Genomic DNA, 25,132 nt, shown 5'->3' with positions numbered 1-25,132 from the left:
TTCACATCTCGCTTTGCAAATAAACCATAAAATTCTGGCATAAAGATTAGTTAGATCATCATCAAGGTCTTTCTAAGTGAGTATCCATTTCAGTGACATTGGTTATTTTATCTTTCACAATTTGGAAGTAAAACCAAATTGGTCTGGCATAACAATAATGTATCAGAGCATTATTAATCGTTTCGTTTTGATTGCAGTAGGGATAAGTGTAAAAGTTACCAATATATTTACCGATCTTTCCTTGAACTGGTAGGCTATTTGTTCAGCATTTCCATAAAAAAAAGTTTAATTCTCGGAGTCGTATTGACGTTCCATATGAAATTCTGGTTGACCCTTTCGTATTGGTTAGCATTACCAGTTATTCTGAGATTATGGTACATCGAGCTGATAGTGTAAATTCCTGATTTTGTAAGTGGCCATTTTGCCGAATCTTCTTTATGTTCCTGCAGGTTAATACTTAAAATAGCATTAACAATATCGATCGTAAAACACTGATTAATTAAATTTGTGTTTTATGTGTTATTGTGTTTCATGTGTTATTGTGGATAAGTTGGGCCACCTGATTTAGGCTAATGTTCTTGATGTTAAGTGTCGGTAGGGGGGGGGGGTGCTCTGGGATCCAATAGTCATGCCAGATATTGATGTTAGTCACTTTATTAACATCCCAAAAGGTTAAGCCTGAGACCTGGTTAAAGTGTTTGCTAATGGGTTTCCAAATTCAAGAGTGATTAGTTTTAGGAGGGGGGTTTAGACTCCCTCAGATATTATTTGGCTTTAAGCAATCTAACCCAGAATGCCTGAGGGTTGGTAATCATGCGCCAGGCCAGCTTGCAAAGGAAGCCCTGGTTGTCAAGATGAGGAAGGCAGAAACCTAATCCCCACAATTTACGGGGAAGGCAAACGGAGGACCAGTTAATAGTATAGATGGTTTTTGCTTTTCCCCACCGAAAAGACCTTTGGAGGGTCTAAATGCAATTTCTTTTTCCTTTGGGGAGGGCGGAGCATTGCATTTAGTATCGGGGAACGACCGTTACTATTGTGGAGATGACCACAGAGCGACCAGCTTGGGACAAAAGATTGGGTTTGCCACTTGGAAAGTTTATTTTGAATTTGAGAGAGGAGATAGGAGAAAACTTGTTTTTTGTTGGCTCCAATGAGGAGGTTGGTGCCTAGGTACTTGTCGAGAGAAACAGATTGTCTAACTTTGAAGTTACAAATGATCATCCTCTTGAATTTAGGGTAGGGTTTTTGGAGAAAAGATGGTAGATTTATTGTAGTTGATCATTTGTCCTGAAGCATCACAAAAAGGTTTGAGGATCCGTTTGAGGTTACAGATGTTTTCAAGTGTGTTTTGGCCAAATATGATGCAGCCATCTGCAAAAAGAAGCTGTTTAATGGTAATGTAGGAGTTGGGAATAGGTAGACCTATGAACTGGTTGGAATTGTTATTGTTTTTTAGAAGTTTGCTCAGACCTTCCATGGCTATGTTGAATAAGAAGGGAGAGAGTGGGTTTCCTTGACGAATACCTCTGCGGACATTGAAAGTGGGACCAGGTCGACCATTGAATAAGACCGCCATAAGGGAAGTGTTAAGGCAAGTGTGAATGAGGCGGATCCAATGGTTAGAGAAGCCCAGCCTGATCATAATACTCTGTAGGAAGTCCCATTCAATCGGATCAAAGGCTCTGGACATATCAAGTTTAAGATCAAAATAGCTTTTAGAACCATGAAATTTCTTAAAAGAATGGACCAGTTCTTCACTAATGATAATATTATCAGTGATTTGCCTTGCCGGGGATGTAAGTTGCTTGATAGGGGGAGGTGACATCAGGAAGCAGCTTTTTCAGACGGTTAGCTAGGATTTTGGTGATAATATTATAAGTGGTGTTGAGTAGGCTGATAGGTCTGAAGTCGGTAGGGGTCTGGGGGGTTTTTTGTTGTGGGCATCAGACTAATGTGAGTGTGGTTGGATTGTGGTGGGAGTTGGGTAGTTTGGAAAAAATTCTTCGTCATGTTGAGGATGTCATTTTTTATTGTATCCTAGTTGGATTGATAGAAAAAAAATGAGGGTATTGGTCAGGACCAGGGGCTGCTTCTGGTTTCAAGGAGAAGACTGCATTTTTAACTTCCTTTTTAAGGAGAAAAGCGGTGAGGTTGCTATTTTGGTTTTGGTTGATTTGATTGCTGAAAAGATTAAGGAGGTTTTCCGAGACGTTGTGTTCTTTTGTGGTAGAGATGTTGATGAGATGGGAAAAGAAGATGTTAGCAATCTCTGCCAAGTCGGTGAACCAAGTATTATCTTTTCTCTTGATGGAGTTTATCTGGTTTTTCCTAATTCTGTTGATCGCTTTGGAGTGGAAATATTTGGTATTACGATCACCTAGAGTAATGGAGGCATTTCGAGTTTTCTCTTTCCAAAGACTCTCTTGTTGGTGGAAGACCTCCTCTAATTGTGACAAGAGATTCAACTAAGTTGAATGATCACTAACACTCTGAATTTTGTTGGTTAGGAGTTTAATTTTGGTTTCGAGGTGCCTGAAGACTGATTTTTTCCATTTAGAGAGTCTGGTGGCTAAGGCATTAAGCTTGGCTTGAATAGAAGTCGTGGTGGTAAGCCATTTGGTTCTGATGTATCGGGAATACTGAGGGTGTGACATCCAAGTTCTGATGAATTTGAAGGGCTTACATCTTAGAGGAGACTTAGTGTTAGTGGTTAAGATGATAGGATTGTGGTCAGAATCAATCCTAGGAAGGTGAGTAAGAAGAGAGGCTGAGAAGTCTAATAGCCACTGATGATTAGTTAAGGCCCGGTCAAGACGCTCTTGAATGAGATTGCTACCAAATTGTCTATTAGACCATGTGTAAGGCGGCCCAATATCTAAGAGGCCCAATTCATTAATAGTTTTTTTTAACTTTGGTGGTGTGGGCTGGTTGGGAATCATTACTCCCCCACTTTGTCTGAAGGGTGAAGAATACTATTGAGATCTCCTATAAGCACCCAGGGCATGGTGTTCTCGGGAGTATGGTTTTTAAGATCTTCCCAAGGTTTCATTTTGTTGAATTTATATGGGCACCCGTAGAAGCCTGTGACCATGAAATGAAAGTTGTTCTGAGGTTGGGTGCCCCTAGCATGAATAAAGTGCCTATCAGCATACAAAATCTCTAGAGTACAAGTTTGATTCCAGAAAATTGCCAATCCTTTAGCCTTGTTTATAGGCTCAACCGTGAATTGGTTGTAGTTTTGATGGAGGTTTAGCAAATTTCTGATATTGGTAATCAGGGTTATGTTCCTTGATCATGGTCCAAAGATGCTTCCTATTGATGAAGTTGCCACACCCTCGGGCATTCCACGCAATGAGGGAGATGTCATTGGATGTGGTATTCACAGTAGACATCTCGGCAAAATAAGGAAAACTGAAAAATGCTAAACAAAATTCAACAGTAATAGAAACAGAAAAAGTGGATATAAACCGAAATAAACAGATAATATAAATAATAGAACAAACAACACCAAGACACGGAAGTAAGCCAAAACAGACACTATCATAGGTACGAAGGCCAAGCCAGAACTGAACAGATGGAGAGACTCTCTTCCAGACTGGGCCCAAAAGCAAAAAACTAATGGCACCACATAGCGCTAACAAGGCACACTGTACAGCGAAACCCCTGAGACAAAACAAACAAAAAATCCCAACAACAAAGGGAAAGCCTGAAACACTAAACCAGACCACCAAACTTACCAGAAAACTAAAGCAAACAGAATACTAAAAAAACAAACGAGACAGAAAGACCGAAAATAACTAGAAAGAAATAAATGCTAGAAAACAGGAGAAAAAGTACTAAAACATCAGAAAAAAATTTAGAGAGAGAGAAGAGAGTTAAGTCTTTTTTAATGTTTGAAGGTCGCCGGCGACCTTCATCGGTGAAGATGATGAGGTGGCGAGAAGATGAGGTGGCAGAGAGAGGCGATGATTTGGATGAGAGAGAGGTGATGACTAGTTAACGGTGTTACAACGGAATCTGAAAAAATGGGCCATCTAGGTATTTTTGTTAAAGTAGGGGGCTAGGCAGGAAGCCGACCACAAAGTTGGGGGCTATTTGAGAAACAACTCAAATCTTTTCTGAGTGGGATTCTCAAATGGGACTTTTGTCCCATCTGGGACTCCTTATGTGGTCGGCCAGATCAACCCCTTTATTGGCTTAAGCTTGGCCTGGCCTCCCACTTCACATGGCCGACCATGCCCAATTCTTTTGATCTAGGCCACCTCTCCGACTCGGTTCTTCTTATCTTTGTCCGGGTTCAGCTCTTCTTCTCCTAAATCTGGGCCCCCTTTGGTTAATTTCGTTTTAGCCCCCGATTTGTGACCAACTGGCCGTTTTGGCCCCGAATTGTGTCCGGCAGTTCGTTTTGGCCCCAAAAAATTCCTAAATGGCCCCAAATTTTTTCAACCTCCCAATTCTACCCTCATGGCATTTCTGTAATTATTTTTTTTCTTTTTCTTTGTCCACCTCATCTAACAATCACCACATCACTCTGTCCACCTCACCCTTCTTCTCCGGCGAAAAGTTGCCGGCCGGAATAAAAAATTCCGGCCGGCCACCTTTACCAAAAAAAAAAATTCTTCATCTTCTTCATTTCTCTCTTCTTCATCTCCTTCTTTCTCTCTCTTCTTCATCTCCTTCTTTCTCTCTCTTCTTCATTTCCTTCTTTCTCTCTCTTCTTCATCTCCTTCTTTCTCTCTCTTCTTCTTCTTTATCTCTTCTTCCTCTTTCTTTACCTCTCTCTCTCTCTAACCCCTCTCTCTCTCTCAATATAACTCAGCCCCTTCGCCGGAGAACCAGACTCGGTCTGGTTTCGAAACCAGACCGGGATCTGGTTGTTGCAACCAGATCTCGGTCTGGTTCTCCGGCGAAGGGGCGGAGCCCCTTCGCCGGAGTTATATTGAGAGAGAGGGGTTAGAGAGAGAGGGGTTAGAGAGAGAGGGGTTAGAGAGAGAGGGGTTAGAGAGAGAGAGGTAAAGAAAGAAGAAGAAGAGATAAAAGAAGAAGAAGAGAGAGAAAGAAGAAGAAGAGATAAAAGAAGAAGAAGAGAGAGAAAGAAGGAGATGAAGAAGAGAGAGAAATGAAGAAGAGAGAGAAAGAAGGAGATGAAGAAATTTTTTTTTTTGGTAAAGGTGGCCGGCCGGAATTTTTTATTCCGGCCGGCAACCTTTCGCCGGAGAAGAAGGGTGAGGTGGACAGAGTGATGTGGTGATTGTTAGATGAGGTGGACAAAGAAAAAGAAAAAAAGATAATTACAGAAATGCCATGGGGGTAAAATTGGGAGGTTGAAAAAATTTGGGGCCATTTAGGAATTTTTTTGGGGCCAAAACGAACTGCCGGACACAATTCGGGGCTAAAACGGCCAGTTGGTCACAAATCGGGGGCCAAAACGGAATTAACCCTTTATTTTACCTATTATTCATCATGTTAATCTTTGATTTCCGTCTCCAACTCTTCTTCCCCTAAATCTTTTTCACTTATTATCTTGAATTCCTTTATGTGTTGTATTTGTGCCATTCAATTTTCTTTAATTCAAATTTATATCGTTGTTTAAAAAGATTCATCATTATTATAAAAAATTGAGATGATAAAAAATGAAATTGATTGCTTTAATGATGAAATTATATCAATTGAAGCACTTTCTCGAAATTTCAGCTTTCACGACAAAGATTTTGAGTTAAAAAAGCAGATGTTTAGAATTGAAATTAAAAAGGTAATTATTCGAACTTACACTCAAGATTTTATGTCCGTAAGCTTCCATTTAAGACCGTAAAAACCCATTTGGCTTAAGCTTATCCTCAGTATTTACTGTCGAACACGAAATTCTTCGATTTTTTAAATGATTTCTCGTAAGATAAACTCAAACGGAAGATGGATTTTTACCATCTAAATAACCAGCAAATTGGAATTTCAGCTACGCTAGATGTTTTAAAGAAACTTGAAGTGTTTAATTATAAGTTTCCCAGAGTTCGAAATAAATATGAAGAAATTGTTTTCTTATATTTAGGGTATTATCGACACTCTTTTTTCTTTATGTAGGGGTATAATACCAAAACAATCACGTGGAGTTAGAAGAGTAAAGAAGTTGGTAGGTCATTTTTAACCAAAGAGAGATTGTGTTAAAGATATTTGACAAAATAGACAGCAAAATTGAGTCCAAACAAGAAACTGTTGCATAGTAATTCCTTCTCTAAGTAATCAAATCAAGGCAAACCTAACCGTTATAAAATATCGTACATTCTAGTTGTAATACAATCGAGCTAGTACAATCCTTGTTCTTATGGTCCAATCACTCCGGCGGTCAGATTTTATTGATATAATTGTGCCATCATTGGAGTATGCCAAAAGTTAAATATCTAATTATGAGACTTCTGAACGATGAACCTTCTTAACAAGTCGAGAGGTAAAACGTTCTTTCGCAACGAGGTAAGGGACACAGATAAACAAGTGTTTAAAGTTTGTGATTTTTCAAAGTCGTACGAAAGCCAAAAGTGAAAGCGAGCTAAGCTCTTGTCGATATCATAACTAAGTGAAATCCAATTTAAAACGATAAATCAGTTACAATATTTATTCGTCATATCACGTTTTTTTACTTCATGGTCTATCACTCTATTGGTGTATTTTAACTAATTTAAAAACATTCTATTAACCTTATCTATAATTTCAAATAATCTGTAAATACCAAACAACTAGGTCCATTAGCTTAAATGGCAAGAGCGTCATTATAAATCCTGTAAACATGGGCGGAGGTACTTGGAGACCATCCTTGGCTGCAGCCAGGGATAGTTTTTCCAAATATCTCAAAGATGATACTTAGTAAGTAACATGCAGCCAGGGATCCTTTTATAAAGTATTTCAAACATTTTAGTCATAAAGTAACAAATAGCTTAGTAGTGAAGCACCTACCTCCTCCACATGAGGTCTCGAGTTCAAATCTCACCCAAGTTTTTTTATAAGAAAAGTGTTTCTGCACTTATAAGTAATTCTTTTTACTAGTTCTATTATTTCAAGTAATATTAATGATGGTTAAAGTTGTAGTTTACTAATTGAAAGTTTGATTTTTGTCCGGAGTTTCAACCCTCACAAGATACGATTTTTCTTCTATAATGTAAAACAAATAAATACTAATTACTAGTATATATTTGCATTGTAATATTTACTACGATCAATCAAGACTAATAAAAAGTAGTAGTATATTCGACAGAGAGATGTGTGAAGATCAATTTTGTCAACTTCAGTTTTGTTCCCGATACATTAGTTCTTTCACGCTTTAATCAAAACTATATGCCGCTAATGAAATAAGATGTACTACATTTACTATGAATTCGTAAGGTTAACAAAATTACAGTAACGATAATCTCTGCAGTTTAAATCATTGTTAAAAAATCCATTATTCTTAGGGTTAATAGAAGTTTTAGCGTTCTAAATTAATTACCGACTGATTTTTGGCGAAAAATATTAGGATACATGCTCGTTAATTAACTTAGTTAGCCAATTGTAAATGCACTAAACTTACGTCTTCCAAACAAGAGATCCAGGAAAATAAAAAATTACTTTTCAACTATTATTTTATAGTAATTTTAGGCTAGTCAGGTGTGTTTTCAAATCCTGACTCCGCCTTTGCCTGTAAATATCAAACAACTAGGTCCATTAGTTTAGTTTAGATGGCAAGAGCGTGATTGTAAATGGTCCAAGGTTCAAAGGCTGGGTGGGCCGAGATTTTGTTTTTATATGTCATTATATTCTTTGCCTTGAGGATCACGTAGGAAATCTTTCTCGGGAGCTTTAAAAACCTAGGGTTTTATATTCTTTTCCTTCGGCTACCTTTTCTGTCTCATCTCATAAATCTTATTGACATAAAAATAAGAACCCTAAAATCATTGAATGTCAACTCCAGAGACATCTCGAGAACCATGTCCGGATCGAATCGTAGACGACTTTGGTGGCTCCTTCGCCATGGGAGTTGTTGGTGGCTCATTCTATCATCTCATAAAAGGTATTTACAACTCTCCTAAAGGCGAAAGATTAATCGGTGGTACTCAGGCAGTTCGTATGAACGCTCCTCGACTCGGTGGTAGTTTTGCTGCTTGGGGAGGTATTTTCTCAGTATTTGATTGCAGTATGGTTTATGTAAGGCAAAAAGAAGATCCATGGAATTCAATCTATGCTGGTGCTGCAACTGGTGGGTTTCTTCAGATGAGAGCTGGTCTTGGTTCTGCATCAAGATCAGCTTTAATGGGTGGTTGTCTTCTTGCTTTGATTGAAGGAGCTGGAATTATGATGAATAAGGTTTTACTACGTCGACAACAGATTGATGATCCAATGGTACAGAATATGCCGGCTGGATTTCCGATGGGGCTGTTGCCTAATCAGGCTCCAGCAGCTCAGATGGTTATGCCTTCTGAGGAGAAATCAACTTCGTCTTCATCGTCTTGGTTTGGGGGAATGTTTGGTGGTGGCAAGGAGGAGAAGAGTGGTGGTGGTGGAAGTAAGACTGAGGTTTTGGAGAGCTTTGATTCGCCTAGTACGCCTATTCCTTCATTCGAGTATAAGTGAAGAGAATGGGGAGCTTGAAAAAGTGCTGGTAATATTTGTTCATGATTTCTAAATAAGGATTCTTATACATTTTCAAATGAAAATTAGGGTTCTTACTAAATCATAGAATGAATTTATCTTTTTGTTATTTGTATACGCAAATGTCCGAAATTTTTAGCTCGAAAAACGAACTTCGTTTTTAAATACTTCATAGGATTTTCTAAGTAGATGTTATATAATTTTCTTTTTCGGATTTTGTCCGAAAGGAAATGGTAAATAGATTTGTTCTCTTGGATTAGGCTTAAATCATTACCTAATGTGATTTATACGTATAAAAAGTTAGAGTAGTTATCATCGGCTTTTAGGGTTAGTTTTTATGGCCTTCAGGGTCTGTTTCCATCCTTTGATGTATCTATGCTATATTATGTTAATTTGGTTTCTTATATGTCCTAGAATCTCAAATTGTATACAAATCATGCACCTTTTGCCTATAAATCCTCTTTAGTTTCAAAAAAGATATACTAACAAGTTAGGTTTTCATGTCATTCTTTAAGAAGTCAGAGACCTAGTCATTTACCTCGGTTGAGCGGTCTTTTCTTAATAGAAGCTAAGTTTCGTGACATGTCTAACCAAAAACTAGAAAACAAGTAAAACTTTGAGGGAGACTGACAGCATCTTATTTGTATCCTTTCGAGCAGCTTTTAATGAAATCTACATGTATAGTAGAAATTAAAATTGCTTGATCTGTTTCCATCATGTGCTACATTTTGACTGCGACTGTCTTGACAAGAAGAATGCTTATGCTTATTTTGGGCTGAATTGTTGGGATAATGTTGTTTGACGCTCGTTCACATATTTGTCACATTAATTTGCTCAATTGCTTTAATCTGATGTTTTCTCAAATTTCATTTTGAATCGGTAAGTTGGGTTCCTGGCCATTAATAAAACTCGTTTTGTATCATCTTTTGCAGATTGGGTCAAAGGTGAAGCGGTGGGTTCGCTCCCTCATGTATTCCAACAGTTACGTGATGACATGAAGCTCAAGAGATAGGTTATTAGTATTTCAGAGGTTAGGAAACAAGCTTCCTTATGGCAGAAGATGGCATTAGCTATAGTAAATTCGTGTTACCTTCATCTTAATTTAACAGTCACTGTTACTATACCTCTCTGAAAATTTGATTTATTCCTTTCTTACTTGGGTGCTTGATAAACGAATCTTTATCATAATGAGGTGTATATATACAAAAAAATGGGTTTATCAATAGTTTTGAGCTGTCCATCTTTGTCTTGTGAAAGAAAGAGTCCTAGGCTCCTAGCAATGGAAGTGATGGAGTTTCCCAAAACAGATAATCCTTAAAGGGCTCGGTGATGAATCTAGCAGACCAGATGATAAAATTATATGAAATAAGCTCTTTCTCAAAATTTCAGCTTTTACCACAAGATGTTGAGTTAAAAAATCAGATCTTTAGAATTGAGATTAAAAAGGTAATATTTGAACTTCTCCTCAAGGTTTGATGTTCCTAAGCTTCCATTTAAGACCGTAAAAACCCCATTTTGCTTAAGCAGATCCTCAGTAAGATAAACTCAAAAGGAAGACGATATTTTACCAACTAAAGGAAGATGATATTTTACCAACTAAAGAACTAGAAGATTGGAAGGACTAAGCCGAATTCTATAATCATCTCCCGAAAATAATAAATTTTTAGGTTTCCCCACTAACAATCCGAATCTAACCATCTCCCATCTTCTCTTTGCTGATGATTGCATCATTTTCGGAAAAAAAAATCTCTCGAGAATGTGCATAATCTAAAAACCATCCTTAGTCTTTTCTGTTCGACTTCTGGACAAACTATAAACTACAACAAATCTAATATATTCTACTCTAAGAACTCTCATCCAAAATTTAAACGCATAATCATGAGAACTTTAAAAGTAAAATATGCTTCTACTTCAGAAAAATATCTTGGAACACAGCTTTTCATCGGAGCCCAAAAAACTAAATTTTTTAATAGTATTCTAGATCAGATTAAGAATAAATTATCTAAATGGAACCACTCTTTCCTTTCTCAGGCCGGTCGTACAGTAATTGTCTCTGCTGTAGCGGCAGCCTTTACCGATATTAGATGCAATGCTTTGCCATTCCTCAAGACATAAGCAAACGCATAACGACTTTGCAAAAGTCCTTCTGGTGGGGAAAGTCCAAAGGAATTTGTATGAAAGCTTGGTCGTACATCTGTCTTCCGAAAAAACTAGGAGGGTTTGGTATTCATCATCCTCATCTAGATAACACAACCCTCCTATGCAAGCTAGCCTGGAGACTCAAGTCTAAGCCAGAGGCCATTTGGGTTAAATTTCTGAAAGCCCAATACTTTCCTCAGACTGACTCTCCGGGTCCGGCCAGATCCCATCACTCATGGAATTGGAAAGTGGTTAGAAAGCACTATGATCTTATTGATAGTCATATCACTTGGGAGGTGCACACGGGGGAAAACATTAACATTTGGAAAGACAATTAGATCCCTGGAGTTAACCAGCAAATTCAAAATATAAATAATTCGACCCTGATTAGTGTATCTCAACTTATTAGTAACAACAGGTGGGATGATAGCATTCTTAGATAAAACTTCACTGATACCATCAACAACCTCATCAAAGCTATTCCTATTCAGCCTGAAGGAACCGATAAAATGAAATGGAATCTAACTCAATCAGGAAATCATTCCGTCTGATCCATGTATCAACACCTGAGTTCGATTAACCAGTCTACTCCTCCTGAGGAAGTGAATTGGAATTTTATTTGGTCTATTCCCACCATCCCTCGCATTCAACTCTTCATTTGGAAAATTTGCACTAAAGCGCTTCCAGTTCGTCAGCGTATCGGTAAGTATATTGGTGATATGTTTAATTGTCCAAACTGTATAGAAATAGAAACTATTGAACATGCTCTTTTGTACTGCCCCATTGCGAAAAATAATTTGTTTCACTTTAATATTATCTCGACTAATATCCCCTCTCTATCTGAATGGATACTTTCGTGGCAGAATCCGGATCAACTTAGTTGTACCGCGGAAGATATACATTTTGTTACAATTTTATGACACATATGGAAAATCAGGTGTGATCACTGCTTCCAGCAAACCTTATACAATGTTATCACTATTTTAGATCTTATTAAAACGTTTCCCAGGATTAATCCTGCTCAGTTAAAGGCTCGCCCTGCGACTATAGCCAGATGGCAACCTCCTCCCCATCCTTTCATTAAAATAAACGTTGATGCATCTTTTGTGAATGTTGAACAACTCATCGGTACCAGTTTCATTGTACATGACTCTCAATCAAAATTTGTATTTGCTAGTGTGCATACTGCTAGAGCCAGAAAAAGTGAGGAAAGTGAGGCATTAGCCATTCTCAACAGTCTTATTTGGGTGAAAGAAAATAACCACATGCAGGTCATAATTGAAAGCGACAACATCAACTTGATCAAACACCTTAATAACCCCATGCATCAAGTGCAATGGCAATGTTTGGTGCATATTCGCAGTATAAGAAACATCAAGCGTGATCTCCGGCAGGTTAAATTTAGTCACACCAAAAGAAATGCTAATTCTCAGGCGGAGAAACTCGCTAAATGGGCTAGAAGGAAGGAAAGATAAAAAAATGTGGAGTTGTACTCCCTATTCTTTTACATATGTATTGTAATGTCACTCTGAATGCTTAGTTCTCAATATATTATCCTTAACAAAAAAAAAGCTACGGCAGATTTTTTATAGAAACTTATGTTCGAATATAAGTTTCCAGAAACTTTTTTTTTTATATTTAGTGTATTTTCGACACTCTTTTTTCCTTGTGGAGGGGTATATATGAAAACACTCACAGGGAGTTGAAGAGTAAAGAAATTGGTAAGTTGTTTAACCAAAGGAAGTTTGTGTTAAAGAGATTTGACAAAATAGACCGCAAAAATGAATCCAACCAGAAAATCGTTGCATAGCAATTCCTTCCCCACGTATTCAAAAAAAAAAAAGAATTCCTTCCCCGCGTAATCCAATTAAGGCGAAATCTCGTACATTCTAGTAGTAATACAATCGAGCTAGTATAGTCCTTGTTCTTAGTTGAAGTATCGGTCCAATCACCCTGGCGATCAGATTTGATTGATCTAGTTGTGCAACCAATGGAGTATGCAAAAGATTGAATATCTGATTTTGAGACTTCTGAACTGTGAACCTTCTTAATTAGTCGAGAGGTAAAATGTCTCTTTTGTAGCGAGGTGATGGAACAGAGAGACAAGTATTGAAAGTTGCTGATTTTTCAAAGTTGTAGGAAAGCCAAAACTGAAAGCGAGTTAAGCTCTTCCAGATATCATAAGTAAGTGATATTCAATTTAAAATGATTAATCGGTTATGATATTTAGATCGGCATTCGTCACATCACGTTTTTTCTTCATGGTCTATTGGTGTAGGTGAACTAGTTAAACAACATTATGTTAACCTAATCTATAGATACTTTCAAATAATCTACAAAGATAAGATAATTAGGTCCATTAGCTCAGATGGCGAGAGCGTCACTACAAATCTGGTGGAGGTTGCAGGTTCGAAACCTGCATGGGCCATAATTTATTTTATATTACCATTAGATAGTTACAAGAGATATTCTGAATATAAGAAACTAAATCTTCACATATCTTCAATATAGGGTTTCCTAGTTTCTTATTACTAAACTAGGAAATAATACAAAATCTATCTAATATTACCATTAGATAGTTACAAGAGATATTCTGAATATAAGAACTTAAATCTTCACATATCTTCAATATATCTTCAAATATCTTCAATATTCTGAATTCTTCTTGATCATCGGATCTCGTCTTCTCGATCCGTCACGTACATACACGTGTTACACACGTAAATTATTTCTGCAACTTATCTTGACCGTCGGATCTCCTATTTTCGATTTTTATATGTCATTATATTAACCTAATTTATTGATAATTCGGATAATTTGTAAAATGCACAAAGGAGTAACTCTATATTTCAAATTCACCACTAAAATTTCCCTTGACGATCACGAAGGAAAACTTCTTGGGAGTCTTAAAAACGTAGTGTTTCATATTCTTTTCCTTTAGCTACCTTTCTTTCTTATCTCATAAATCTTACTAACATAAAAATAAGAACCCTAAAACCATTGAATCTCAACTCCAGAGACATCTCGAAAACCATGTCCGGACCGAATACTAGACGAGTAGACGACCTTGGTGGCGCCTTCGCCATGGGAGCCTGTTGGTGGTTCATTCTTTCATCTCATCATAGAATGAATTTATCTTTTTGTTATTTGTATAGGAAAATGTCCGAAATTTTTAGCTGGAGAAACAAACTTCGTTTTCGAGTACTTCTTTGGATTTTTTTGTAGATGTTACATAATTTTCTTTTTCGGATTTTAGGAGCAAATTTATGTAAAGGCTTTAGTGTGGAAGATATGATATTCTTAAGAGCATTTTGTCCGAAAGGAATGGTAAATAGAACTGTTCTCTTGGACTAGGCTTAGCTTAAATCAGTACCTGATGTGATTTATAGGTATAAAAAGTAAGAGTAGTTACTATGGGCTTTTAGGGTTAAGTTCTATGTCCTTCAGAGTCTGTCTCCCTGCCACTTTAATTTAACAGTCACTGTTATTCTACCTCTATCTCCGAAATCGTATACAAATCATGCACCTTTTGCCTTGCTTGACGTTCGTTAACATATTTGTCATATTAATTTGCTCAATTGCCTTAGTATGTGCTATATTTTCTCAAATTTTCATTCTGAATCAGGAAGTTGACTTGAGTTCCTGGCCATTCATAAAACTTGACTGGTATAATTTTTTGTAGACAGGGTCAAAGGTGAAGTAGTGAGTTCGCTCGCTCATGTATGCCAACAGTTACGTGATGACATGAAGCTCAAGAAATAGGTTAATATTTCAGAACCTAGGAAACAAGCTTCCTTATGGCAGAAAATGGTGTTAGCTATAGTTAATTTGTGTTGCCTTTATCGTAATTTAACAGTCACTGTTATTGTACCTCTCTCTCCGAAAATTTATTTTATTCATTTCTTACTCGCGTGCTTATTAGATGAATGTTTATCATAATAGGAGGTGTATAAATAAGAAAAATTAGTTTATCAATAGTTTTGCTGTCCATCTTTGTCTTGGGAAAGAAAGAGCCCTAGCAATGGAAGTGGGTGAGTTCAGCCGAAAACAACAGATAATTCTTGAAGGGCTCGGTGATGAATCTACGAGACTATTCTTTGTTCTCTACAAGTATGTGTTGCAATTGTCTGTTATTACTAGTTGAATTTACCCAGAGTGAAGTATCAGTAAAGGTATATAGCTTGCATTATGTTTGTCACAGGTTCTGGATATTAACTCTGTGAGAAAGGAAGTGAGCCTCTGACTAGTTAATGTATAAATTTAGGATCGTTTTCAGTAGTTATTAGGAGAGTTAGTACAGAACCTAGGCCAGCAACCCTTTCAACTAGCTCCTCCTATATATTGTGAGCCAGTCTCGATGCTGACATACTGGTAGCTATGCTTTGACATGTGTCTAGTTGCGAGTAAGCGCCCACACTCCACATGTGGAATATATTATGCACAAAAGCTGCTAAATATGTGCTGTTATGAATGATTATGTTCGGGTCATGTGTTGGATTCTGTATATCTATACCAATATAATAATTATTTTCTGAACATATTTGTTACAATATTTATTTGTAGCTCAACATATCTAATGCAACACTGGGGTGCAGGTTGTTATGTTACAGGTCTAAATTTGAAATCTTTTAACGATTCTATACGTAATTTTACTTGTTTTGTGTGTTGTTATCTTAAGATCTTGAAACAAGTCGTTATATTCAATGCATATAGTTTTCAGCTTTCAAAACAGGTCTAAATTTGAGAATAAAGAAATTGTTTTAAAGTCTGAATTGATTAGAGTAATAAACACATATAATTACTTAAGTAGTGCAAGTGAATAACGCAATATTTATTTACGATTTAGAAAAGAAAAACACCTCAATCTTAAAAACTTTGAGTATTACGCAGGATTTTAATTTTTTTTCTTAGAGTATACCCAATAGAAAACTAAAAATCTCTATTTGTCTTATGTATCAAGCTCAATTTGGAAATCTCAGATGATGAGGCACTAGTTAAATATAGATATCTTAAAAAGACGCTCTATTTCTAGAGTGCGCTCTTAAGATATCTCGAATTGTTCAACTCGTCATTTTTAAAATTTAAGCTACTAGAAATCAAGTTTGAGAGATCTTCAAAAAAAAAAAAAATTAAATATTGATTTACAAAAATGATTATGTCACATAAGTACACAAACACAACTTTATAGATTTGTATTGAAGATAAACAAAAGTTGGAGAATCTCTATTTTGCCACAAGAAAATGAAAATTTTAATTGAAACTTGATACACAAAACTTCTATAGGGTTCTTTTTGAGTTTGGCATTGGAGATGTTGTAAGAGCCTAAATCATAGGCAAGTTCAAAGGTTTAGATCCCCCTTAAGCAATATTAGAATTTAAAAAAAAAAATTACATAATAAGGGAGGAAGTTATCTTTATTATAAAATACCATTTTTTTCAATGACTAAGATTACATTTTTCAAAATTATCTCCAGAGGTTGAGACTAAACCTCCTAAACTTATCTCTATGGTCTGAGGTTATACTTTCTGATGATGCATATAATGTCCAGACGTTGACTAACGTCTAAAGAGTCAAGATCAGACCTGAAGTCTACTGGGTCAACCCGGCTTAAGGTAACAGACCGCTGAGCCCTTGATGGTCCACCAAATATTCCCCTAACTGGGAGGTCGGCCAGAAGAAACCAGCCCTGCAAAACGCCATTGGCATGGACAGATCAACCCTGAGGACTTCAGAGAAGTAAGAGGGGTCCAAACAGATCCGGCCAATGTCTTACGCCCAGAACTGGGGAGGGAGCAGCGCTAGGCGATCAACCAACTTAATTCCGAATCTTCCAGAAAGATCTCAGTCGGCTACACATCTTGAAGTGTTTAAGCCAGCTTAAACTCCACGCAACTGAAGGAGGAAACATCTGATATGCGTGCATACCCCAATATAGGTAAATAGTTGGTTCAATGTTATTCTCTTGTCCTATTCTCCCATACCAGGCCGGAGTAGGGATTTGAGTGACACTTAGGATTGAGAAGGTTTCATAAGTACTTGTAGGGCTAGTTAGTTCTTCTCCTCTAGGATCTATCACATCGGCAAGATATTTACGAAGGGTCCTTGAACTTGGGAACTTCCACTTATCAAAGATCCGAGATAGACTCTAAGAGAAACCCTAGATACTCAAGAGAGGAGACTTTCTCTTTGGTCTGACGGCAACCGCCTCACCACCGTCACTGATCATAGTCGGCTTAACATCGCCTATAAAAGGCCCCCCACATCGTCCTTCCCAGGACACGATCTCTTTATCCTAAGAAGATCACCCAAAACTCAGAGTTCCATAACTCGCCCCTAAAAGGATCAATCAATATTCATTCTTTTACTGCAAAGAGCATCCTGACTGGCTTGAGCGTCGGAGCGATTTTCGAACCCTTTGCAGGTTTTCCCCCAGGACACGATCTTTTTATCCTAAGAAGATCACTCAAAACTCAGAGTTCCATAACTCGCCCCCAAAAAGATCAATCAATATTCATTCTTTTACTGCAAAGAGCATCCTGACTGGCTTGAGCGTCTGAGCGGTTTTCGAACCCTTTGCAGGTTTTCTCCCCTCGGGAACAGACGAACAGGAGCAAGGAGCTAGGAGCAGGAGCAGGGAGCAAGGAACAGGAGCAAGGGGCGAGGATCAGGGAGAAGGAGGCAGAACAGGAGGCAGAGCAGAAAGCAGAGCAGGATTCAAGAACTGTAAGCCGAGCAAAGCTCAACTTAACAGAATAATCAAACATAACGGAGGCTGTCATGCATCAACTCCCGATTTCATGATGATATAACGGAAAACTATTTTTTGACATCAGCATTTGGCGCTAGAAGGAGGGCATCTCCAGCAAAATCAACACTTCGGTAACCCGAACCCTATTTAAAACTTTTCAAACTAACTATTTTTCTAAGCCCCTCGAGCAAACATGTCTTCTGAGGAGCACACCCCGCGCGGGACGTCACACAACACGGACGAGCTCATGGCCGAGCTAGCTCAAGTCAAAGCCGACTACCTGCGGAGAGATAAGGAGGCGAGACAACTAGAGGAGAGGCTTCGTGAGGTAGAGACAACAAAAAACGCTACAACACCAGAAAAGAGAGAAGAAGTGATCAAGAAATACGCACAAAGACTCTATATTTTCACTCCTTAAACAGAGTATTGGCATAATCTCTATATTTTCACTCCTTAAACAGAGTTTCACTCCAAACGCAGAACACTATTCAAACCTCTATATTGACATCTTTGTTATTTTATTAGTTTTAATTCTATAACTTATAATTTTTATTAATTATAACTTCTAAAATTTGATAAATTATATATAATTAATATAGATTATATAAAAACATTATGTTAAAAAAATTAGAGATATTACAATGCGTATATTACTACAAAATACGAAAAATTAGATTTGCCATTATTAAAGAACCTGGACGTTTTTTGGATAAAAAGGTGCTCTATGATTTAATAACTACGTGTATTATGATGCATAACATGATCGTAGAGGAGGAACGTGAAAAAGATTTTGATCATATTTATGAAACACTTGACTCGGATGAAGATATCCAAGAAGATGACACTGAAAGTTTTACACAATTCCTATCTCGACACAAAAAATTAAAGATAAAGAGGATTATTACGCGTTGAGAAATGCTTTGGTTGAGCATTTATGGGCAAGACGGGGTGATACTTCGTCTTAGAAAAATGATTAAATTCTACGAGAAGATATGATCTTATTTATTATCTAATTTTGTATTTTGTTAAGAATTTTATTTTTATTAATAAAACTTTAATTATGGTATTATTAGAATACAGCAATAATAGGACACACGTATCAATTTATAAAACATATTAAGGACTCAAGTATAAATTTAGTAGAAACCAAAGACCAAAAATATATTATGTCCCATCACTTTTTTTTTTTTGTTGAAAGTTGTCCCATCACTTTTATAATCTGAATAGTGAGTCTTCAAATGTGAAGGCTCACTATTCACAAAATCTCTACATTATAGAGAAGAGATATATATATAGCACCTTTGGAGATGCTCTTAAATTCCCTCTATTTTTCTTTTTCTCTATGTCTCTCTTTCTTCTTCCCCCTTCTCTCACTCTCTCCCGTTCTTTTTTGTCTGAAGGCTCTCCCTGCTCGGTCTGAAGGCAACAAAGAGTATCAGGAGTGAAGACGACCCTGAGCAAAAAGGCAGAGCGCCATTAAGGCACCCTAACTCGAATTGCCCGTATTACATCAGCATCTTTAGCCCCACCCAATCCAGAGGCCGCATTTGGCATTTGGTAGATAATTGAAACATTAGGAAATTAGTACTGGTCCCACTACTACTTGGAATCATTTCCTTCATACACGTCGCCATCTTTTAGCAACTTATTGCGGTTCAATCCAAATTAGTACTCAGTATAATCCAAATCAGGATGCGACTTTTTACTTCCATCCGCTCTCTCACTAACCTCACTACTTCCTGGAGGAGCACCACCACCTCATCTCTCATTCTAATTGAACATCTCCGCCGCCCCATGTCTTCCACCGCCGGTACCACCACCACTGAAATCAATCCAACAACCACACGAATTGGATGGATCGGAACCGGAGTCATGGGTCGATCAATGTGTTCTCACTTAATCAAAGCCGGTTACTCCCTCACCGTCTTCACCCGAACCAAATCCAAATCTCAACCTCTACTTGACATGGGCGCCACCTTCTCTTCTTCACCTTCCGATCTCGCTTCCGTCTCCGACGTCGTCTTCTCCATCGTCGGTTACCCTTCCGACGTCCGATCCGTTCTCATCGGCTCCTCCGGTGCTCTCCAATCTCTCCGCCCCGGTGGCATCCTTGTCGATATGACTACCAGCGACCCTTCTCTCGCCGTTGAAATATCTACCGCCGCCTCTGCCAAAGGGTGTTACTCTATCGATGCGCCTGTTTCAGGCGGCGATCGTGGTGCTAAAACAGGAACCCTAGCTATATTTGCTGGTGGTGATGAATCTGTGGTTCTCCGTTTGAAACCTATTTTTGATTGTTTAGGGAAGGTGAATTATATGGGTGGACCAGGAAAAGGTCAATTTGCTAAACTTGCTAATCAAATTACAATTGCATCAACAATGGTGGGATTAGTTGAAGGTATGATTTATGCTCATAAAGCTGGATTAGATGTTGGGTTGTATTTGAATGCTATTTCAACTGGTGCTGCTGGATCAAAATCATTGGATTTGTATGGGAATAGGATTTTAGGGAGAGATTTTGAAGCTGGGTTTTTTGTGAATCATTTTGTTAAAGATTTAGGGATTTGTTTGAAGGAATGTCAAAATATTGGTCTTGCTCTTCCTGGTTTGGCTTTAGCTCATCAACTTTATATCTCTCTTCAAGCTCATGGAGAAGGAAATTTGGGTACTCAAGCTCTCATTTTAGCTCTTGAAAGGTTGAACAATACTACCTTGGCTCCATCTTCTTAAGTTGGTAATTTTACTCTCTCTCTGTCTCTCTCTCTTGTCTGCATAGTTGTGAAACCCATAAATTGTTTGATGTTGTTTATTGAAGTTAATTTTACTCAGAATATGTTTGTTGTATAGAAGCAAATTGTTCAATCAAGACTTTGTTTTGATGTTTTAGGTTAGAATGCTAATGAGTAATGGCCATTTACTTATCTCATATTTAGGTGGAGTAATATGGGGTCATGAACATTTCAGTTAGTAATACATTGCTTAAGAAGATCTTGTAAATTTGGGTTCTGTGGTATCACTGCTTAGGAATAAAAACACCGCCTTAACGTGTTCAAACAAATAGAATATACCGAGGACTCCACACATTCGATCATCTAAGCCAATGCCTCATGGTGTTAGAAGGTATAGAGCATCAACCCTCTAATTTTTCTGTTTTTTGGAAAATTTTGATGCAATGGAAGATTTTCTTCAAAAATCCTCAAATGCATTTTATGTTTGCATCTCAATAACTCGGAGGCATAGATCTTCAAGTATAGGGGGTGAGAGTGTAGCTCGGAGGCATAATAACTCGACATTCACAGACTGGTAGATGTCGAACTCTGGAAACAGGTCAGTACGTGCCCAAGTCAATAAAGTTAATGTAGCGAGCTCAGAGTTTTGAAGGCCGAAAGCCTCGAGGGTTCGAACTTAAGTTCGAAAACGAGCACGATCATACACCTTAAAACTGCCGCCCTTGTACTCTGTTAATTCTAGTTCTTCCAAGCCTTGCGCTAACGATACATGAAGATTGAAGAGGAAGAACTTCACTTTTCGAAGGTTGCAGTGGAAGGAAAACTTCATACAATTTCGAACTAAATGTTCTTTGACTATCTCCTTCCACACCAATGGAGAGGGTGTTAGATCGTCAGCTTTTCCTGTGTCTGAGTTCTTTTTTCATTCCCTTGTGACAGTCTTGGGCGGTTTTAGGACGTAGATTATTTCAGTGATTTAGCTGGCTTAGAGCATCTCCAATGCAACACTCAATCTTACAAACTCCGAGTGCCACTTAGGATTTTTAGAGTTTTTTTCTTAAAAATCCTCTCCATTGCAACACTCTATTTGGATCTCTAAGATGACGTGTCGAGGGTGGAATAGAGATATCTTAAGACTCAAGAGGACACTCTAGAAATAGTGTCCTCTTGAGATATCTCTAATTGTCCAACTCATCAATATTTGATTTTCAACCAATAGAAATCGAGACTTCTATATTTTCTAATATAACTAATTATTTATTTACAAAAAGAACTATGCCACATAAGTAAATAAGGTAAGTTTAGAGTTTTGCATTGAAGACAAGAAAAATTGAGGATCTCTATTAACGCCACCTAGGAGTGAGAATCTTAAATGGAACTTGACACATAGGATGAATAAAGATTTTTTTTTGAGTTTTGCATCGGAGATGCTCTTAATAACTAAGGGTGACTACTTTAGGGAAACAAAATATTTTCCGGCTACAGGAAGTTGGGTGGAATATTTTTTTTGTCTCCCCCAAGTCCCCACTACTACTATTTTTTCTTTTCACGGCGGTAAGGGTCAGTGAGTGACTGCCATCACCGACGACTTTTAATTTTTTTTTTTTCAAATCTTCTTCAGCATCTTCTCCTACCACTAACATCACCTCCGACCACCACCACCATTTGGACCTGGGAGAGAGAGGGAGAAAGAGAGGGAGGGTGAAAGAGATGAAGATGTTGGTGGTGGTGTAGGTGAAGAACAAGAAGAAGAGAATTTTATTTAAGGGGGCGCAGATGATGGCTGTCTAGGGCAGACGACCTGTTCCTGGTGTTCAAAGTGTCTTGAATATGGGAGTCAATATCTAACCCATTTTGCGACCTGCGAAACAACTTTAGGGGAAACTTTTGGACCCGTTTAACTGTGTTGACCTTGCAAGCAGAGTTGACCTTTAGAGCATCGCAAACCTGTGTTGATGGTCTCCGAAGCAGAACTTCTATCAAGGCGGTTATCAATGTAAAGGGTATCCATGTATATCTCTTTTGAAAGAGTGGCGGTGAGGCAGTGGTATCAAGGTTTTTCCAATAAGCTATATAGACTAAAACCCTAGAGATATCTTCGTAATCCATTTGTAACTTGTTTCTCAATCACAATGGAAATCATCTTCCCATTCTTCACCGTGAGGTAGGTTCAATCATGTAAATCTTTCATGTTAAGAGCATGTCCAATGTATAGGGGGCTGGGGCTCCCAATTTGAATTTGGGAGCCCCAGCCCCTTGCCTCCAACCCGGGAGCCCCGGGGCTGGGCTCCCGGTGGGGCTGGGAGCCCCATGCTCTCGGGCTCCCAGCCCCCAAAATATGGCCGTTGAGAGCTCCAACGGCCATATTTGGGGTGGCATTTTAATTTTTTTTAATTTTTTTTTAAACTAATTTTTTTTTTAATCTTCTTATTATTTTAAATACTACATTTTTAAGTTTTTTTCTCTAATTTTTTATTTTTTTGTTTTTTTTGTGTTTATCTTTTTGAAATTATCTTTCTTGAATAATATCACATTTTAATTCATAGTCGAAATCTAATAATTTATAGTCGAAATTTAAAATCAAAATTTCGCACACGTGCTTCGCACACGTATATTATTTTGATTTGGGAGCCCCGGTTGGGAGCCCGACGTTGGAATCGAGAAAAGCCCCGGGGCTCCCAAAGTTCAAGGGCTCCCAAAATTGGGAGCCCGAGCCCCACATTGGAGTTGCCCTAAGTGTGATTGTTTAATTTCATTAATTCTTTTCTTGGTTGCTTGTTCTTCGTCATAACGACCGGCGTGAATAAATAGCTGGTGATGGTTCCGAGGGAAGAAAAACAAATGGGATGCTCCACCTAAAAAAATCATTGTAGTCAGGAAAATCTTTTTTTGTTTCCCCACTATGGCTGCCGAACTAAGCCGCCTAAACCTCCTCACATTTCTCAAGTTAAAATATCTCTAGCAATAACATTTTCTTTTACAATTTTTGTGTCGTTATGTTACTTGTGAAGCTAGTCATCTTAAGCTGTTAAAGCGTTCTGACCAAACATAAATCACTCTTTTTCTCTTTCCTGCTTTGTCTCGCTCACACATGGTCTCGTGTTGTTTTTTTTTTTGGAAAAATTAGCGTATATTGATGCGTATGAATTTGTGTCTCGAACTCGAGACGTATAGGGTGGAAACCAACTTATTAACCACTCGAGACGAAGGTTGTTGACAAGGAAAACTCTTGTTGTGTTTCCTAAATCATTTGCTCTCTTTTTTTCCCGATCATTCTTTCCTAGATCATTTGGTGGATGGTCTTTCCTAGATCATTTGGTGGATGGACGGCCGAGCTTGATTCATAGAGCAAAAGCGAGCTCTGGCAACCACATTAAGGGGGCACAAGGGGTGTGTGTACATCAGTTTGCCTTTTATTCCAAATTATGCTTCTATTCCAAATTAGGGATCTGATACTTTCAACAGATTAGAAGAGTAATACATCTTTAGCACACTTTTACCTAGTGATCATCAGCGGTTCAACATATCTAATATGTATGTGGCCTTGGTGCAACGTCTCTAGGGGTTTTATTCTAAATTATTTGCCTTTCCCAGTATCCACAGAATGAAAAGTTTTGATGAGATTGCATGGGTTTTTAGTGAAATTTTGAAGTAGACTTTCCATATGATAATATAAAATCCATAAAAGTCGCACTGAATAGTAAACAAACATAATATGAAAAATATTAAACTATAGATGAATAGATTCGATACATTTTGACTAGACACTTTTTTTTTTTTGTTAAGGAGTGGAATATTATTAATTAATAAGAATGTCATTACAATATAACTTCAAAATAAAGAACGGTATTCTGCTCCAGGATTCCGTTTTCTGCTTCTTACGCGCCCTTTTAGCAAGCTTATCCGCCGCAGCATTGTATTTCCTGCAAGTGAAATTGAAAGAGACCCTATCTAACTGGCTTTTGATTTCATTGATCCTCTTAATGTGGGTGTATGATTGCCATTGAACAGTGTGTTTATTGTTTTTGATGTTCTGGATTATATTATTATTGTCGCTTTCGATTATGATGTGTTTATAATTATGTTCGATCGCCCACCTCAGGCCATTCAGAATTGCTATAGCCTCCCCTTCTTCACTAGTTCTGCACCTCTCAAGGGAGGTATGAGCTTCTAAAAATTTAGAGTCGGAGTCATGAATAAAAAGACTAGTACCTGTGATTTCATGGACATTCAGGAAAGATGCATCAACGTTGATTTTTAACCACCCTCGTTTAGGTGGGGTCCATTTGGTTTCCTCGGAACCATTTTTTGTGATGTTCATGTGGTTAATTTTGGGGAAATTTTGTATCATATTAATAATTTGAGTTAGGTTATTGACCTCGTGTTGGAAACAATGGTCACATCTAATCTTCCAAATAATCCAAAGGATTGTAGTTAACTGGTTCTGGATGTTCCGGTCATTAAGGGGGACAGAGTTTTCCCAAGAAAAAATCCAGTCCGTAACATTAGAGATGTTTTCTGAGATGATGTTGAAAAAGAACCATATATTTTTCGCTAAAGGACAATGTAAGAGGGCATGTTCAATAGTTTCTATTTCCGCACAGTTGGGACAGCTAAGGTTGCCATCTATAAATTTGCCTATTCTTTTCCTAACGGGAAGGGTTTTTGTGCAAATTTTCCATATAAAGGTTTGGATTCTAGGGATAGTCGGTAGCTTCCAGATGAACTTCCAATTTGGGTTGAGTAAAGGGGGGGAATGCATACTGGTGGTCAAGTGTCTATACATAGAGTTGACCGTAAATCGACCTGATTTATTAAGTGTCCATTTCCTTTCATCTTCCCCTTCTGCATCAATGGGTATGGCTTTAATTAAGTTTTGGGTCTGAGTGTCAAATAAAA

The 25,132-nt window shown here is 37.8% G+C and overlaps 1 protein-coding gene and 1 pseudogene across 2 annotated transcripts; both read left to right on the top strand.

Moving 5' to 3' along the window:
- The first annotated feature begins 7,795 nt into the window (after positions 1-7,795).
- On the top strand, positions 7,796-9,839 carry LOC147543826 (mitochondrial import inner membrane translocase subunit TIM17-2 pseudogene; annotated as a pseudogene). The gene is made up of 2 exons (XR_015223405.1): positions 7,796-8,626; positions 9,549-9,839. The product of XR_015223405.1 is annotated as a mitochondrial import inner membrane translocase subunit TIM17-2 pseudogene (transcript).
- An 8,980-nt stretch (positions 9,840-18,819) lies between these two features.
- On the top strand, positions 18,820-20,425 carry LOC147543825 (6-phosphogluconate dehydrogenase family protein). The gene has a single exon (XM_086636569.1). The coding sequence runs from the start codon at positions 19,197-19,199 to the stop codon at positions 20,232-20,234; it is 1,038 nt and encodes a 345-aa protein (XP_086492695.1). The 5' UTR covers positions 18,820-19,196; the 3' UTR covers positions 20,235-20,425.
- Positions 20,426-25,132: the final 4,707 nt, after the last annotated feature.

Source organism: Eschscholzia californica, unplaced genomic scaffold (assembly GCF_041429995.1).
Source record: "Eschscholzia californica isolate CP2 unplaced genomic scaffold, dmEscCali1.0.p SCAF_4, whole genome shotgun sequence".
Taxonomy (NCBI): Eukaryota; Viridiplantae; Streptophyta; class Magnoliopsida; order Ranunculales; family Papaveraceae; genus Eschscholzia; species Eschscholzia californica.
Note: the sequence above shows the minus strand (reverse complement) of the source record. Positions and strands in the feature narration are given on the sequence as shown.

What these genes read in the sequence shown, in the direction of transcription:
- LOC147543825 (XM_086636569.1), top strand. Translation starts at nt 19,197, where the DNA reads ATGCGACTTTTTACTTCCATCCGCTCTCTCACTAACCTCACTACTTCC.